At 44.5% G+C, this 17,908-nt stretch overlaps 4 protein-coding genes across 7 annotated transcripts; 2 read left to right on the forward strand and 2 right to left on the reverse strand.

Moving 5' to 3' along the window:
- Positions 1 to 3,188: 3,188 nt before the first annotated feature.
- On the forward strand, positions 3,189 to 7,657 carry LOC135115105 (dipeptidyl peptidase 1-like). 3 transcript variants are annotated; one of them, XM_064031602.1, is made up of 8 exons: positions 3,189 to 3,290; positions 3,964 to 4,218; positions 4,414 to 4,566; positions 4,752 to 4,885; positions 5,068 to 5,344; positions 5,645 to 5,767; positions 5,950 to 6,171; positions 6,413 to 7,657. In XM_064031602.1, the coding sequence occupies exons 1-8, from the start codon at positions 3,288 to 3,290 to the stop codon at positions 6,593 to 6,595; spliced, it is 1,350 nt and encodes a 449-aa protein (XP_063887672.1). In that variant the 5' UTR covers positions 3,189 to 3,287; the 3' UTR covers positions 6,596 to 7,657. The 3 variants fall into 3 exon arrangements, with proteins under 3 accessions (XP_063887672.1, XP_063887669.1, XP_063887671.1); XM_064031599.1 differs by having other exon boundaries at positions 3,200 to 3,295; XM_064031601.1 differs by lacking the exon at positions 3,189 to 3,290 and adding an exon at positions 3,399 to 3,826.
- Positions 7,134 to 10,071, reverse strand: LOC135115109 (actin, clone 302-like). Of its 2 annotated transcripts, none has more exons than XM_064031606.1 (3): positions 9,881 to 10,071; positions 9,594 to 9,731; positions 7,134 to 9,480 (listed from the first exon to the last, which is right to left on the reverse strand). In XM_064031606.1, exons 2-3 carry the CDS (start codon positions 9,717 to 9,719, stop codon positions 8,500 to 8,502), a joined length of 1,107 nt encoding a protein of 368 aa, XP_063887676.1. In that variant the 5' UTR covers positions 9,720 to 9,731; positions 9,881 to 10,071; the 3' UTR covers positions 7,134 to 8,499. The 2 variants fall into 2 exon arrangements, with proteins under 2 accessions (XP_063887676.1, XP_063887677.1); XM_064031607.1 differs by having other exon boundaries at positions 7,565 to 9,513; positions 9,881 to 9,936.
- Positions 10,072 to 12,188: 2,117 nt separating this feature from the next.
- On the reverse strand, positions 12,189 to 13,883 carry LOC135115108 (actin-2-like). The gene is made up of 3 exons (XM_064031605.1): positions 13,756 to 13,883; positions 13,432 to 13,570; positions 12,189 to 13,317 (listed from the first exon to the last, which is right to left on the reverse strand). Exons 2-3 carry the CDS (start codon positions 13,555 to 13,557, stop codon positions 12,313 to 12,315), a joined length of 1,131 nt encoding a protein of 376 aa, XP_063887675.1. The 5' UTR covers positions 13,558 to 13,570; positions 13,756 to 13,883; the 3' UTR covers positions 12,189 to 12,312.
- LOC135115137 (uncharacterized) lies at positions 13,765 to 15,124 on the forward strand. Its single transcript, XM_064031637.1, has 2 exons — positions 13,765 to 13,789; positions 14,562 to 15,124. The coding sequence occupies exons 1-2, from the start codon at positions 13,765 to 13,767 to the stop codon at positions 15,122 to 15,124; spliced, it is 588 nt and encodes a 195-aa protein (XP_063887707.1).
- Positions 15,125 to 17,908: the final 2,784 nt, after the last annotated feature.

The raw sequence follows: 17,908 nt of genomic DNA on the forward strand, positions 1-17,908 counted from the left end.
ACCGAACTTCATAGAAGCTGTTTTAGCTAGAGATGAGATGTGAAGTTTCCAGTTCAGATTATAAGTAAAGGACAGACCGAGGATGTTCAGTGTAGAAGAGGGGGACAGTTGAGTGTCATTGAAGAAGAGGGGATAGTTGTCTGGAAGGTTGTGTCGAGTTGATAGATGGAGGAATTGAGTTTTTGAGGCATTGAACAATACCAAGTTTGCTCTGCCCCAATCAGAAATTTTAGAAAGATCAGAAGTCAAGCGTTCTGTGGCTTCCCTGCGTGATATGTTTATCTCCTAAAGGGTTGGACGTCTATGAAAAGACGTGGAAAAGTGCAGGGTGGTATCATCAGCGTAGCAGTGGATAGGACAAGAAATTTGGTTTAGATCATTAATGAATAATAAGAAGAGAGTGGGTGACAGGACACAAACCTGAGGAACACCACTGTTAATAGATTTAGGAGAACAATGACCGTCTACCATAGCAGCAATAGAATGGTCAGAAAGGAAACTTGAGATGAAGTTACAGAGAGAAGGATAGAAACCGTAGGAGGGTAGTTTGGAAATCAAAGCTTTGTGCCACACTCTATCAAAAGCTTTTCATATGTCCAAGGCAACAGCAAAAGTTTCAGCAAAATCTCTAAAAGAGGATGACCAAGACTCAGTAAGGAAAGCCAGAAGATCACCAGTAGAGCGGCCTTGACGGAACCTATGCTGGCGATCAGATAGAATTTTGTGAAGTGATAGATGTTTAAGAATCTTCCTGTTGAGGATAGATTCAAAAACTTTAGATAGGCAGGAAATTAAAGCAATAGGACGGTAGTTTGAGGGATTGGAACGGTCACCCTTTTTAGGAACAGGTTGAATGTAGGCAAACTTCCAGCAAGAAGGAAAGATAGATGTTGACAGACAGAGCTGAAAGAGTTTGACTAGGCAAGGTGCAAGCACGGAGGCACAATTTCGGAGAACAATAGGAGGGACCCCATCAGGTCCATAAACCTTCCGAGGGTTTAGGCCAGCGAGGGCATGGAAAACATCATTGCGAAGAATTTTAATACGTGGCATGAAGTAGTCAGAGGGTGGAGGAGAGGGAGGAACAAGCCCAGAATCGTCCAAGGTAGGGTTTTTAGCAAAGGTTTGAGCAAAGAGTTCAGCTTTAGAAATAGATGTGATAGCAGTGGTGCCATCTGGTTGAAATAGAGGAGGGAAAGAAGAAGAAGCAAAGTTATTGGAGATAATTTTGGCTAGATGCCAGAAATCACGAGGGGAGTTAGATCTTGAAAGGTTTTGACATTTTCTGTTAATGAAGGAGTTTTTAGCTGGTTGGAGAACAGACTTGGCATGGTTCCGGGCAGAAATATAAAGTGCATGAGATTCTGGTGATGGAAGGCTGAAGTACCTTTTGTGGGCCACCTCTCTATCATGTATAGCACGAGAACAAGCTGTGTTAAACCAAGGTTTAGAAGGTTTAGGACGAGAAAAAGAGTGAGGAATGTACGCCTCCATGCCAGACACTATCACTTCTGTTATGCGCTCAGCACACAAAGACGGGTCTCTGACACAGAAGCAGTAGTCATTCCAAGGAAAATCAGCAAAATACCTCCTCAGGTCCCCCCAACTAGCAGAGGCAAAACGCCAGAGGCACCTTCGCTTAGGGGGATCCTGAGGAGGGATTGGAGCGATAGGACAAGATAAAGATATGAGATTGTGATCGGAGGAGCCCAACGGAGAAGAAAGGGTGACAGCATAAGCAGGATTAGAGGTCAAGAAAAGGTCGAGAATGTTGGGCGTATCTCCAAGACGGTCAGGAATACGAGTAGGGTGTTGCACCAATCGCTCTAGGTCATGGAGGATAGCAAAGTTGTAGGCTAGTTCACCAGGATGGTCAGTGAAGGGAGAGGATAGCCAAAGCTGGTGGTGAACATTGAAGTCTCCAAGAATGGAGATCTCTGCAAAAGGGAAGAGGGTCAGAATGTGCTCCACTTTGGAAGTTAAGTAGTCAGAGAATTTCTTATAATCAGAGGAGTTAGGTGAGAGGTATACAGCACAGATAAATTTAGTATGAGAGTGACTCTGTAGTCGTAGCCAGATGGTGGAAAACTCGGACGATTCAAGAGCGTGGGCACGAGAGCAGGTTAAGTCATTGCGCACATAAACGCAGCATCCAGCTTTGGATCGAAAATGAGGATAGAGAAAGTAGGAGGGAACAGAAAAGGGGCTACTGTCAGTTGCCTCAGACACCTGAGTTTCAGTGAGGAAAAGAAGATGAGGTTTAGAAGAGGAGAGGTGGTGTTCTACAGATTGAAAATTAGATCTTAGACCGCGAATGTTGCAGAAGTTAATGAAGAAAAAGTTGAGGGGGATGTCAAGACACTTAGGGTCGTCGACAGAGAGGCAGTCCGACCTGGGGACATTTATGGTCCCCTCCCCAGATGGGGACTCCGAGGCTGGTGTAGGAGTCGCCATGATGATTTTAAAATTTTTGAGTGAAGGGTGTGTGTGTTATTAGGTGCTTGTAGTTTTGTGTGGAGGAAGAGAGTTGTCTTTAGAGGGCAGGCTGTGACTGCCCCCTTGTGTTGTGAGACACAAAGGGAAACGTTCAGTGAGGTCACAGCTGGGTTTAATGATAAGTTCACAGCACCCCCTCATCCAGTGCTGCACACCTCACTGGGAGTAATTATTGTTTCGGCAGGTGTCTACTGCCTCCTCCTGTGAGGCAGTAGCTGTGGGAAAGTAAGTTTGGTAACCATGTTCTTTCAAACCAGTCATCACGATTTCTCCCGACATACAAGTACTGCCTGCACACCAAACTTTATCCCTTATAATACAAGAAAATCACTTCCCTGAAAAAATACCTATAACTATAAAGCTGCCAAGCTTCATCTGTTTCCTTCTACTTGAAGAAGGTGGGAAATAAACAGGTTGTGCACACAGGTGTTTCCTCTCCCATGAGTGATGCCTACAAATAGGACAAGGTCCCTCAAGGGGAATAAGGGAGAGTAGCCAAGATAAAACAACACATGAAATTGCAGTAATACTTGTACAAAGTAGGGGACTCCCATTTCCCTCTCTCAAATCCTTCCAGTTGCCTTTTTGGAACAAGCAGAAAATACTGAGGCAGTTTGAATGCAATCATCATTCTGGCTTCAAAACATGACCATATGCAAATTCATTACATTATGTTATCTGTATCATGCTAATCAGGAAACCTTGAATTTATCAGTCCATGGCAAACAACATATATAAGTACAAGACACTCGTACACCACAAAAACACATCGCCACCAGCTGCCAGCCAACATGGTAAGGTAAAAAAAACAAACAAGCTAATTTGACATCCTTGATTAAAACAATTACCACCACACTCTTAGATTTTTACTTATGACCAGCTGCAGCACTTAACTGGTCACATCACAGCAAATACCAAAAATACACAATAACTAAATTCAAGAATCAATAGGAATAAGTTGGTTTTTTGCCCATCTGCCTCTTCTTTTTTCTGATGTATCCATCATCAGCATCCTCTTGCAGAATATCCTATACAAAATCTGGTCCCAACATTTCTCTTTTTTAATACATGGAGATGCACTTGACTAAATAAGTAAAGAGACAGGAGCATTAACCAGTTACTCAGTGAAGAATGCTGATAATGTAGTGCCAGTCACCTGCAACGTACCACACAGCCTCTACCATTCAAATCTAATGACAGTTTTTTTTTTTTCTTTTTTTTTTTTTTTTTGCATGAAGGTGCAGACAGCACAAGGGTGGCAACTTTTATGGTGTGCATGCTAGCAGCAGTGAACAGCAGTGGAGGAATGTGTAGTAGCAGAGTACTGAGTGTACATAGTTATTTCACTCACCCTCTTGAGATATATGGCACACATAGCACTGGCATACATGGCCTAAGCTGACCACCTTTCCTTCAAGGTTCCAATCAGTCTGACAATTCATGCAACAACAATTCTTTTCTTCCCAGATCCTTGGCGCTTTACTTATAGCTGGTATCATCCAGCTCGCAGCAGGTGACACTCCTGCAAATTGTCTCTACGAGGATGTCCGTGGTACTTGGACTTTTATGGAGACGGAGCGTTTGGGAAGCCACAACATTGACTGTGACACACTTGGTGCCATAGTACATGTCAAGAACTTCACACTTGCTTTCCCTGATATTGCCACCGATGAGCTGAGCAATGCAGGCACCTGGACTATGATATACAACCAAGGTTTTGAGGTTGTGATGTCAAGATATTGTTCTTTTCAAATGTTTTTAGTTTTAATGTAGCATCCATCTGGGAAGAAAAGCCCTTACGTTTCTTCATCATTTCTGTTGAGGTGTAAACTAGTTTCAAATGATAATGAATTGGTTGATATGTTACTTTTAACGAGGGGAAAAAAGTCACATTATCATGTTATGCTCTCCCTTCAGATCAACATCAACCAGAGGTCATACTTTGCCTTCTTGTATTATGAGACAGGAGAGAATTCTGTCACCTCTTACTGCGGCCACACCTTCACCGGTTGGTCCCGTGACAAGACTGTGAGAAACTGGTCTTGTTTCAATGCCACCAAAACAACTGAGGTAAGCAGAAACTATATGCTATGAAACATAAATGCACTTGTGCCCACAGAATTAGTAAATATAAGCTAGATTACATAACTCTGTCAACAGCTCCCCTCCAATGATCTTCTCTTCAGCACCTTGAATTTTTAATATTAAAAGGATTTGTCTTTAGGGAAAAATCTGTTTCACTCTTCTCTCTTCAGGTGCCTCCCCGAACAACTAAACGACTAACCCGCATGGATTTGGTTCAGCCTTACAAGAATGACCCAGCTCTTGTGCAAAAAATCAACAAGGTGCAAAGGTCATGGCGAGCTAAAGAGTATCCCGAGTTGGAAAAGTAAGAGAGAGAGAGAGAGAGAGAGAGAGAGAGAGAGAGAGAGAGAGAGAGAGAGAGAGAGAGAGAGAGAGAGAGAGAGAGAGAGAGAGAGAGAGAGAGAATCACCATGTAAAAAAAAAAAAAATTACTTCATGTGACTGTGCTGCCATTTTTTCAACACTCTCCTTTACGCTGCATCTTAGATTCACAACAGGGGAGGTGCAACGTCGTGGGGGAAGTGTATGGCCTGACCTGCAGTCCCTGCCTGTCCCTGCCCCTGCCACAGCCGAGCAGAAGGCCCGGGTTGCTCTCTTGCCAAACAGCTTCGACTGGCGCAACGTGTCTGGGGTAAACTACGTATCCCCTGTGCGTAATCAAGGATCTTGTGGGTCCTGCTATGCCTTCGCCTCCATGGCCAACCTAGAGTCCCAAGTGAGGATTGCAACTCAGAATCAGCGACAGGATGTCTTCTCCCCTCAGGTAAAGTGTGTGTACCAGTCTGCTCCTTTGAGAAAGTAGTGACATCCCAGCATGTTGGGCCATATTCAGAAATTATTTGCTCTCCAACCAAGACTGTTTGTAAAGACTACAGAGATGATTAGCTGTGTTCTCAACAGTGTTTAGATTGGCTATTGTCTCCAGTTTGATTCTTTTTTTTTGTTTTTTCGCTAACCTGTTATTTTATTATCTGCTCATACCAGTGAAACATATAGAATCTTGATTTAACCATAACTAAAAATAAATAGTAATAATGCAACTCTATTTTCCCTTTCCTTCCAGGATGTTGTGTCGTGCTCATTGCTCGCCCAAGGCTGCCTGGGCGGCTTTGATTATCTGATTGCAGGACGCTACGCTCAAGACCAAGGAGTTGTGGCTGAGGAGTGTAACACTTACACAGGAAAAGTAAGTTTGTCATGTGGCTTTCATCTTCCTGATGTGGCCAAAGAATTCATTACTCTACAAAGAAGGTTCTTCATTACCTCTGTTCTTATTTACTGCTTTCTGAGTTAATTCTTCGCTCCATATTTTATTACTGCACAGAAAATTGGAGACTTCTGATGATACTCAATGACTTGCATTTTCAGGAAGATTCTTGCAACACCAATTTGTCCTGCCCACGCACCTACGTCAGTGCATACAAGCATGTGGGAGGCTACTATGGGGCATGCAATGAGGAAGTAATGTTGGAGGCATTGGTAGAGACAGGGCCGATATCTGTTTCATTCATGGTATACGATGACTTCCACAACTACGATGGAGGCATCTACCACTACACTGGCCTTAGGAATGAGTTCAACCCCTTTGAGGTGTGTTCATGATGCATAGTACACTGCCCAGTGAGTCAATATTTAGTGTTGGGGAAAAAAAATACAAGATCATGTACAATTATAGGCATTTTCATAGCTTTATAGCATTAGCTACTCAAATGTTTCCTTGTTTAGGAGTTGTTGTGGGAGGTCTTGAGATCTAACAAGCAGTGCTTCTCTAATGAGTGTTGATGCACTGCCTAACACCCACGTTTTTCCCTATCTGCAATTTTTCTTTCAGATAACAAACCACGTGGTGCTGGTGGTGGGCTACGGGGCGGACGAAGACACAGGGGAAAAGTACTGGATTGTCAAGAACTCATGGGGCAACCAGTGGGGTGAAGATGGGTTCTTCAGAATTAGGAGAGGCAACGACGAATGTTCTCTTGAATCAATGGCTGTACAGGTTACAATCATCCCTTGAAATTCTTAAGATATGAAAAATGAACTAAATAAAGACAATCACAAAAAAAATAAAGTAAAATAACAATAATAATAATAATAATAATAATAATAATAATAATAATAATAATAATAATAATAATAATAATAACAATAATAATAACAATAAAAAGTCTTCTTACCCAGCTGATGTCCTGAGATCAGGGTGAGCTAGTGGAGACTAGCTAAAACAATAGAATATATATATATATATATATATATATATATATATATATATATATATATATATATATATATATATATATATATATATATATATATATATATATATATATATATTCATTTATTTATTTATTTATCTGTTTATTTATACACACACACACACACACACACACACACACACACACACACACACACAGTAGAGCCTCAGTTGCCAAACGCCTCCGTTTTCGGACAAATCTCTTTTCGAACAAAATTTTGAACTCATTATTGCTTCAGTTATGGTACCATAATTCGGTTCTAGAACAAGGTTACTTGATTTGAAATATTAAAAGACATAGCAAAAGCTGCCGTTTATTACTAATTTATTGTTTCTATAAATATTTACTTTATTTTTATATATTTGGAGGAGAGAAACAGAGTGTAAGACAGTAGTTCGATCTTTAAGATAAGCTAAATGTGGCCCCGTTGAAAAGCGTCGATATAAAGAAACAGTTTTTGACACTCAGGGGCAATCCCGAGCTACCTGTGGCTCTCACAATGAACCGTTAGGCCATCATTACTGCACGACTGCATTTTTTCCAGTAGTTTTCCCAGCAGCAAGATGTCTTATGATCACTTTCATTTTGGTGGTAAGTGGGTGGTTGCTCTTCTCTGTCCCTCTGTCAGGATTCCTTCACTAGATCAGTCTAAACATTATCTTCTGATGAATTCTGTGTCACTAAGCTCATTCAATATATCCTTTCTGGATAAATAGTTTATGAGAGAGAGAGAGAGAGAGAGAGAGAGAGAGAGAGAGAGAGAGAGAGAGAGAGAGAGAGAGAGAGAGAGAGAGAGAGAGAGAGAGAGAGAGAGAGAGAGAGAATCTTAAAGGGAATAAATTTGACCGTTTCAATTCCTGAGGAAGTTACAGGCCAGATAGTGAGGGCAAGTAAAGCAAAGTGAGAACAAATGAACTTCACCTATGGAGTCACACCCCGCCCCACAACACAATAAGGTCTCTCGTATTTTGGTAAAGAAGTCGTCCCTACTGGGAGGGGCTTATATTTGTCAAGATTTCCAACTCAGTATCTGATAGTAGTCAGTAGTCTGATATCGTTTTTTCTTGTATGATTTTTTTTTTTTTTCGATGAAAAGTAAAAAAAAAAAAAAAAAGAAAGAAAAATGACTTTCAAATATTTGTCAAAAATCAAAATCAACTCCAAACAAAAATTTCGATAGCAGACTTTGTTCGCGTCCCATAGTTTCATAAGCTCCAGAAGACCATACATGTGTAACAAGAATAACAACGGAGGAGCTCATTTTTATATGCCAATATAATATAGGCATTTTGGATTCATCGATTTATCAGTTATCAGCAATCGGCCGATAAATGTATCGTTAGTTATCGATGATCGGCTGTTGCCGATAACCGTTAAAATAAATCGTTATCGATTTATCGGTTATCGTGACAATTTTTTTCGTTATCGCGCCCAGCTATGATTAGAACTAAATCACAATAGATTCAACTTAAGAGTGACACCAATCCTTCCTTGCTAGGAATAGGAATCCAATCCTTCCTTGCTGAATAGGAATGTGGCCCTTTGGGCCACATTCCTATTCAGTCTTTTAATTGTAACCACTACAATAAACAACCAAACATTAACACAAAGAAGGATACAGATGTCCAGCATTTCCACAATACTCGTATATGAAGTGCGTATTATTCTATGCGCACTTCTTGTGGACAATTGAGGATCCACACTCGTCGTATTCCTGTTTGGTGATCCACATCTGCTGGAAGGTGGAGAGGGAGGCCAAGATGGAGCCGCCGATCCAGACTGAATATCCACGTTCTGGCGGTGCAATGATCTTAATCTGCATAGAGGAGGGCGCTAGTGTAGTGATTTCCTTCTCCATCCTTTCAGCAAAGCCAGGACAGGTGGTGTTGCCTCCAGACAGCACGATTTTGGCGTACAGGTTCTTACGGATGTCCATGTCACACTTCATGATGGAGTTGTACAAGGTTTCTTGGATACCAACTTTTTCCATATCCAAGAAGGAAGGCTGGAAGAGAGCCTCGGGACAGCGGAACCTCTCGTTCCCGATGGTGATGGCCTGGCCGTCAGGAAGCTCGTAAGTCTTCTCCAGGGAGGCCGACTGGTCTGATTTGGCCATTTCCTCTTCGAAGTTGAGGGTGACGTAACACAGCTTCTCCTTGATGTCACGCACAATATCCCGGTCAGAAGTGGTGGCAAAAGGGTAACCTCGCTCAGTGAGAATGGTTAGCAGGTAGTCAGTGAGATAAAGACCAGCCATGTCTAGGCGCTGGATGGCACTACGAACAGGAAAACCGTCATAAATGGGAACAGTGTGTGTAACGCCGTCACCTGAATCGAGTGCTATGCCAGTGGTGAGGCCTGCTGCATACAGGGACAGCACGGCTGGGATACAGGTCTGCATGGCGGGAACATTAAACGTTTCGAACATGATCTGTGTCATCTTTTCGCGGTTGGGCTTGGGACTGCCAGGAGCCTCCGTCAGCAGGACTGGGTGCTCCTCTGGGACCACACAGAGCTCCTTGTAGAAAGTGTGGCGCCAGATCTTCTCCATGTCGTCCCAGTTGGTGACAATACCGTGCTCAATGGGATGTTTCAGGATGAGGGTGCCCCGCTTGCTCCATGCCTCTTCACCCACGTAGGAGTCTCCCTGGTCCATGCCCGCCACCATAATATGAGTTTACTTAGTGGAAAACATATAGTTGTGCATCCTCAGTAAAAATCCATTTCATTGTCAAGTGTTTCTAGTCAAGTGTATCTTACCTGCAAGCGGCAATTGCCCACAATAGAGGGGAAGATGGCGCGGGGGGTGTCGTCCCCGGCGAAGCCTGTTTTGCTCAAATGGGAGCCATTGTCCATCACCAGGGCGGCCTTCTTTTCGTCACACATGGTGGTGGTGTGCTGTGAAAGTCGGTGATTTACTGTGTTTGCAACAACAGCCAGAAAGACAAATCTCACTCTTAAATCAAAGAAGAGTTAACAAAATAGTTGTATTGTAAGGACCTACAACTTCCTAAGCACGTACGTCAAGACGATGGCTGTTTTCTTACCTTACTTAAATTCCAGCGGAGGTGTTACTGCTGGTGTCTGAGAGCAGGAATTGTAGCGTCTGCTGTCCTCCCACCTACCACGTTTTCCTGCTCCAGTCTTATCACCCACTGCCTTATCTCTCCAAGTGGTAGGCGATACCGGGGAAAAAGCAGTCATCGCGACTCTACTGATTACAAAAGTCCTGTGTACAAGACTGACATTCATGGCGGCAAGGAGTACCCGAAACAAGACACGCACACGCAAAATTATACCCACAAGCATTTCCTCACATCTACGAAAAGAGCGCCAGGTCTCATTGACAACATACTACGAGATTATCAGCTGTGCTCTGCTTATCAGGGCCTGACAACAGAACAGACTTACAACTACTGCATCATGAAAGATCCATCCTCTTCTTCGAATATGACTTGAGTTAATCGAAACATATGCTGAAGTGAATGAATGTGTTGTCATCATGAGGCGAATATTGTGATATGCAGTAATTACATTATAATAAAAGAAAAAAATCAGAAGTTACCCTGAAAGTGTTGGTGTTCATTGTCTAATCTGTTGCCAGCGTGTGAATTCCTCAAGCAAGAGAATCTCATGTTCTGGGAGCAATTATTCAACCCAGAACTGTTTATTTTCTTTTTAATCATTTACTTATGTGCGTATTTACTTTTATCAGAGGAATCCTGACCTTCACATCCCATCACAGCATATGACCAAGACTGCTGCTACTTCGGAAGTTTTAGACACTGGAAGTTTGACGAGGATCGTTTCTGAGTACATGTTGAGAGCAGTAGTCAAGCTACATTTCTGAATGAGTAATGTGAACAGAAAAGTAGTCAGCTCCTCATTTGCTGTGCTCGACCAACCAGTGAGCCAGATCAATCACTACGATTTATTAACTTATCACTGACGTTGATAATTATTGAGAACAGGAGAAAATTACTGCTAACGTAGTTTCCTGGGCGGGGTTTCTTGAGCACTGATGGTGTCCTGAGCAATCAGCTGCCAGCGGTATGCTCCATCTACCGCATGCGTCGCTCCCCAGCATGATCCCCAGCAGCAGTACACACACACACACACACACACCACGTATAGCTTGGAGCACGGAAAGGGTGGTGATAGAAGGGCAACATTTCCTTGGATCTACGGAGGGAAAGGAAGAAGCAAAAGCTAGAAGACGCTGTTCTGCCATTAGAATAATTGTAACAAAGGAATCTTAAATATTAGGATTTTTACTCTTTTTATTTGTATGAAACCTTCTTGAGAGAGAGAGAGAGAGAGAGAGAGAGAGAGAGAGAGAGAGAGAGAGAGAGAGAGAGAGAGAGAGAGAGAGAGAGAGCAATTGGGAAGGGAATATGGTAAATATGGGGAAACGGGAAGTGTATGTGAAGGGGGGATGTGGATGGGGTAGAGAAGGAGGGCAGGCCTAGAATATTTATGTCAAAGACAGCTCTAGCCAAGCACCCCCTGCCATGAAAAAAGACAACAGATGTCGCTTTAAAACAGCTTCATCAGGTATGGAGCCAGCTGTACGTGCAAAAGTAATAAAATCTTCGATATTTAGATTTGTGTCATGTACTGTAGGTTTATCAGGAACTTTGCAATAGACACAAAACTTCAGAAACAATGGTACTAAATACAAATGACTATTTCAATAGCTCGTATTTTTTTTTTTTTTTTTTTTGCGATGGTTACCATCTCGATCCCCACCTGGAATCCCCCCTCCCCCCTTATCAAGGTGGTGACCTTTGATTCTTTCCAGTTTTAGCGTTTGGACGAGATGCAGTAACTGGATAATGAATGTTAACTGAACCCCGCTGAAGCCAATGCAATGGTCAGGACTGTTGGAAGACTTACGTGCCACAAGTAACCTATTGCTGGCGACGGACTGGTGCACAGGGACCTCAGGGAATCTTGCTCAGCGACCTTTCATTACGAGACAAATAATGCATAGGACATTCCATCAATAAATGTATTTATCCAAGCAAGAGGAGGCCTTGGAAATGCATCCAGGGGATCCGGAAGGCGCCAATCGAGGATGTGCAGGCGTTTTGAGGACCAAATCGATATATTAAAAAAATACTTTGTGATTTTTCAATAACAGCGAGGTGAAGATCCCCTCTGCCTGCAGTCACCATTCCTGAAGGATGACCGAGCCATGGTTCCCTTTTCCCTCCCTCAAACCCGCGGCTGCAGATACCAAAGGTTCATTTTCTATCTTTCATGATTTTTTAAATTTTTTTAACAATTTCTCAGTCTTAAAAACATAAGACAAAACTGTAAAGAGACCCTTGGAAAGCACAATGATAAAGCTTCTTAAACAACATATATATATATATATATATTTTTTTTTTTTATCATATCAATAAATTATATTCAAAAAAAGATAAAACAGCACAAGTACATTCATTACAATTCTTTCATAGCGTCAGTCATTCGTTTAGAAGCACTTCCTGTGAACGATGGAGGGGCCAGACTCGTCGTACTCCTGCTTGCTGATCCAGAGCTGCTGGAAGGTGGAGAGGGAGGCCAGGATGGAGCCGCCGATCCAGACGGAGTACTTGCGCTCAGGGGGAGCAATGATCTTGATCTTCATGGTGGAGGGCGCCAGGGAGGTGATTTCCTTCTGCATCCTGTCAGCAATGCCGGGGTACATGGTGGTGCCTCCAGACAGCACAGTGTTGGCGTACAGGTCCTTACGGATGTCCACGTCGCACTTCATGATGGAGTTGTACACGGTTTCGTGGATGCCGACGTTTTCCAGGCCAAGGAAGGAAGGCTGGAAGAGAGCCTCGGGGCAGCGGAACCTCTCGTTGCCGATGGTGATGACCTGGCCATCAGGAAGCTCGTAAGACTTCTCCAGGGAGGAGGACTGTACTGAGGTGGCCATTTCCTCTTCGAAGTCGAGGGCGACGTAGCACAGCTTCTCCTTGATGTCACGAACGATTTCTCGCTCAGCGGTGGTCGTGAAGGTGTGACCGCGCTCTGTCAGAATCGTCATCAGGTAGTCGGTGAGGTCACGGCCAGCCAAGTCCAGACGCAGGATAGCGTGAGGAAGGGCATATCCCTCGTAGATGGGGACAGTGTGTGAAACGCCGTCACCGGAGTCCAGCACAATACCGGTGGTACGACCGGAGGCGTACAGGGACAGCACGGCCTGGATGGAAACATACATGGCAGGTGTGTTGAAGGTTTCGAACATGATCTGGGTCATCTTTTCGCGGTTGGCCTTGGGGTTGAGGGGAGCCTCCGTCAGCAGGACTGGGTGCTCCTCTGGGGCCACACGGAGCTCATTGTAGAAAGTGTGGTGCCAGATCTTCTCCATGTCGTCCCAGTTGGTGACAATACCGTGCTCGATGGGGTATTTGAGGGTGAGGATACCTCGCTTGCTCTGCGCCTCGTCACCCACGTAGGAGTCCTTCTGGCCCATGCCCACCATCACGCCCTGAAAACAGCGACCGAGAATAGAGAGCTGGCACAGACAGATCCATGAAGGACACAGCGGCAGTTTGCTGGGTGTCACACTCACGTCCAGACTTAAGGGCAAAAATTAACTTACGTGATGGCGGGGACGACCGACGATGGAGGGGAAGACGGCGCGGGGGGCGTCGTCGCCGGCGAAACCTGCCTTGCACATGCCGGAGCCATTGTCCACAACCAGGGCGGCAACGTCGTCGTCACACATTTTGCTGGAGTTTCTGTGGGAGTCGGTGAGTTACTGGGTTTGCAACAACCATCTGATGCAGGCAAGTCACAAAGCATAAATGGCAGCTAACAATTTTGTTGCTCACAAGTCCACGTTAGTGAAACAAAAGTTACGTTTGGGGTCGTCAAGAATTAAAAGAGACTGAACACAAGGGAAGAGGGCGGGCGCCTTGCTAACCTTAGGTGGATGCTGGTGCTGGTGAGGGCGGCCGGTGAGCGTGTTGTCGCGGGCAGGTGTAGACAGTGACTGAGGTTTGTGTCGTCCTTCTCATTGGCGTGCCCTCCACTCCAACCTCTTATCTCTTACTGATCACAGGAACAACACCAAATATGGTAGTATTCCGGTAGAATTTCATAAAAAAAAAAAAGGTATTAGTGATCACGTTGCGGAGATTGTGACACGCTTCCGTTTTGTTTTGTAGTAATTAATATTACCCAATACTTCGGCTCATGGTTTGTTTATGGGGACTGCCTCGGATTCAGGTCATCATTCATGAAATTATACTCGTATGCACACACAAGAAAAGAATACAATAGCGTCTTTGTTTACTGCACGGTTTCGCCAGACATATGATAAACCAAGTGTAAGTGTTGCTGAATGGATAACGGTAATTGGTGTTCATTCGTTGCGTATAGCGATAGCAAAAGCGTGTCATTTCGATATGGCGTAAGGTTTTTGCAATACAATACAACACACACACACACACACACCTGTCAAGCTTTAAGCAGCATTAGCATCACACCTGTCAAGCTTCTAGCAGTTTTAGAATCACACCTGTCAAGTTTCCAACAGCGTTAGAGTCACACCCGTCACCAGGAAGGCCTAGAATCACACCTGTCAGGTTTCCAGCAAGGTCAAGAATCGCACCTGTCAAGTTTTCAGGAAGGCCTACAATCTCGCCTGTCAAGTTTCCAGGAACATAAAATTAGTGTTCTTCCCGCAACGCATATAGTCCTATCATAACCCCGCCGCACCACACCCAGGCCTCAGATCAACACCCCGCCACACCCAGGCCTCAGATCAACACCCCGCCACACCCAGGCCTCAGATCAACACCCCGCCACACCCAGGCCTCAGATCAACACCCCGCCACACCCAGGCCTCAGATCAACACTCTCCCACACCCAGGCCTCAGATCAACACCCCGCCACACCCAAGCCTCAGATCAACACTCTCCCACACCCAGGCCTCAGATCAACACCCCGCCACACCCAAGCCTCAGATCAACACTCTCCCACACCCAGGCCTCAGATCAACACCCCGCCACACCCAGGCCTCAGATCAACACTCTCCCACACCCAGGCCTCAGATCAACACCCCGCCACACTCAGGCCTCAGATCAACACCCCGCCACACCCAGGCCTCAGATCAACACTCTCACACACCCAGGCCTCAGATCAACACCCCGCCACACCCAGGCCTCAGATCAACACTCTCCCACACCCAGGCCTCAGATCAACACCCCGCCACACCCAGGCCTCAGATCAACACCCCGCCACACCCAGGCCTTAGATCAACACCTCACCACACCCAGGCCTCAGATTGACACTCCGGCACGCCCCCTCCCCCACTGTCGCAACAACTGTCTGATACGTCAACATTTGTTATTTGGACAGACTTAAGATGCAATTTCCTGTACTTTAGTCTCAGCCGACTGTACTAACTCTTGATATCAGAGACAGGTATGCTTAGTAATATTTGCTTCCTTTTCCGCCTCTCTCTCTCTCTCTCTCTCTCTCTCTCTCTCTCTCTCTCTCTCTCTCTCTCTCTCTCTCTCTCTCTCTCTCTCTCTCTCTCTCTCTCTCTCTCTCTCTCTCTCTTCAGGTCGGCAACCACACATACATCACATCATTGACACTCTCAGCCCCGTCACGCCATAATAACAATAACCCGTAAATACACAAACACTGACATTTGCGGCCGTTAGTTAGACCGACCGTTACTTTTTGGCTGCCACGATAAGCGGGGCGCCAGTCTGCTATCTCTTCCTAGCGATAAGACCACAATGCACTACATGCCCAATTAAGGTATTGAAAGAAGCACAAAATCATGACTAAATAAGGCAAGGTATGCGTCGCCACACTCCCTCAGCCCGCAGGAGTCGGTGGGAATCTCCTTGTCTTATCGCTAACTGATAACAGTACCCGGTAAACAACGTGACTCCACAGTACTCGGCCCCTTTGGTACGAGGGACGCTAATGCCTACACACCTAGCAGTGTTATGACATTCCCCTCTTATGAAACAGTGATGATTGTGTAACTGCACTGTGATAATTAAGTGACTAATTGTTAGCGAACAGTAGCATAAGAAATAACACAGCAATAATGAAAATAGCTCACCGTTACATGTTTTGCTTGGTTAACGTTCCCTGATATAGCTACTACTGCTACTACTACTACTACTACTGTTCTATCTTACTGTGACTACCACAACTACTGTTACAAATCCAAATCACAACACACACACACACACCCCTATCACTCGAGGGTCATCTAACCAAACAGAATGGCACAAACACCATTGTATTCAGCACAATCTCTGAATTTTCCGATTTAATTCATCACCACCCATCACCTAACCACACACTATTCCATGGCACCCACACTGTACACATCAACCACCATCATCACAATCGCTACCCACCACTAATATAACTTTACATAACTTAGTGGCACCTTCAGGTCGAATGCCACATCTTGAAGACCTGCGTGCTGGGGGCTGGAGGGTTAAGGGATATTCCACTCATACCGCTATTTTAGACAGGGTGGAATCAGAAGCTGTTCGTCTAATCAACTCTCCTCTGACTGACTGTCTCCAGCCTCTTTCTCATCGCCGCAATGTTGCATCTCTTGCTGTCTTCTACCGCTATTTTCACGCTAACTGCTCTTCTGATCTTGCTAACTGCATGCCTACCCTCCTCCCGCTGTCTCGCTCCACAAGACTTTCTTCTTTCTTTCATCCCTATTCTGTCCATCTCTCTAATGCAAGCTAACCATTATTCTCAATCATTCATCCCCGTCTTTGGTAAACTCTGGAACTCCCTGCCTATTTCTGTATTTCCTCTTTCCTATGACTTGTACTCTTTCATGAGGGAGGTTTCAAGACAATTATCTGTTTTTTTACCATTCTATTTGACATCTGTATGGGAACTGGCAATAAATGGACCTTTCTTTTCCTAATTTTTGTTGTCCTTAGCCAGTGAGACACTTCTGCTCGCACCTCCACTACATTCAAAAGGTTCTACTTGAAGTTCCATTTTTTTTTAAGGGTGGTTTTTTTTTTTCTTTTTTATGGTTCTCGTGATAGATCAAGATTTCTACATTATTAAAAGGAGAAACACTCTTAAGAACTCGGCTAATGATTTCTATGGCCTTTAAAACAAAGAGTTTGGAATATGGGCCTTTCTTAATGCTGGGAGAGATGTCTTTTCCCAGAACATAAACTGCTGATCTTCATGGGGAGGCTGCCAGCACTTCCTCTAACACAATAGAACTATAGAGCTACCTTCTATGGCTTCATTTAAATGTGATCTTATTCCCAACATATACTTCTACTCATATTAGTTTTTATCTTCAGCGTATCTTTGAGTGTTTTCCGTAATCTGGCACTTTGGTCGTGAGGCACCAGCCCCATTCATCACCACCACCACCACCACCACCACCAACACGCAGACCACCACACCAGCCGTATCTATCGTCCAGCACCACCACTCGCCCCCGCCGCCATCCCGCCATCAACCACGTCATCCCCCCCACCCACTTCCACACCATTATACCATCGCTACTCCACAACCACCACCACTACCACAACCGCCACATCAACCACATCATCCCCCCCACTCCCACACCACTATACCATCGCTACTCCACAACCACCACCACTACCACAACCGCCACATCAACCACCCATTACTCCATCATTGCTACTCCACCAACCCCAATCACTGCCCACCACTACCACAACACCACCACCACCACCACCAACAACAACAACAACAACAATAGCAATAATAATATCATCAAAATTAAAGAAAATAATCATAAGGATACTGATGTGAGTGGCATTAGACGTGTGTGTGTGTGTGTGTGTGTGTGTGTGTGTGTGTGTGTGTCGCAAATAACTACCTGAAAATGACATGGCGCTGCAGGTTAACACACACATAGTAATACTTTCCCTTACCAACACTTACAGTACACCTCCTGCATCGTAAAATAACAGAAAAAAAAGCAAACTACAATACTGTTAAACTTCCTTCTTGTGCGTTCATCTCATTTCCCTTTACCTAAAAATAGTATGGCCCACAAACCAGTGTTTCTCAATGACCACCGA

This window comes from Scylla paramamosain, chromosome 28 (assembly GCF_035594125.1).
Source record: "Scylla paramamosain isolate STU-SP2022 chromosome 28, ASM3559412v1, whole genome shotgun sequence".
NCBI lineage: Eukaryota > Metazoa > Arthropoda > Malacostraca > Decapoda > Portunidae > Scylla > Scylla paramamosain.

Excerpts from the sequence above, each read along its gene's own strand:
- LOC135115105 (XM_064031599.1), top strand. The coding sequence starts at position 3,215 with ATGGCAAACAACATATATAAGTACAAGACACTCGTACACCACAAAAAC. Across the intron at positions 4,219-4,413 it reads TATACAACCAAGGTTTTGAG|ATCAACATCAACCAGAGGTC; the intron begins GTTGTGATGTCA and ends CTCTCCCTTCAG. Across the intron at positions 4,886-5,067 it reads GAGTATCCCGAGTTGGAAAA|ATTCACAACAGGGGAGGTGC; the intron begins GTAAGAGAGAGA and ends GCTGCATCTTAG.
- LOC135115109 (XM_064031606.1), bottom strand. The coding sequence starts at position 9,719 with ATGTGTGACGAAAAGAAGGCCGCCCTGGTGATGGACAATGGCTCCCAT. Across the intron at positions 9,481-9,593 it reads TGGGCAATTGCCGCTTGCAG|GGAGACTCCTACGTGGGTGA; the intron begins GTAAGATACACT and ends GGCATGGACCAG.
- LOC135115108 (XM_064031605.1), bottom strand. The coding sequence starts at position 13,557 with ATGTGTGACGACGACGTTGCCGCCCTGGTTGTGGACAATGGCTCCGGC. Across the intron at positions 13,318-13,431 it reads TCGGTCGTCCCCGCCATCAC|GGCGTGATGGTGGGCATGGG; the intron begins GTAAGTTAATTT and ends CGCTGTTTTCAG.
- LOC135115137 (XM_064031637.1), top strand. The coding sequence starts at position 13,765 with ATGCTGGTGCTGGTGAGGGCGGCCG. Across the intron at positions 13,790-14,561 it reads GGTGCTGGTGAGGGCGGCCG|GCCTCAGATCAACACCCCGC; the intron begins GTGAGCGTGTTG and ends CACCACACCCAG.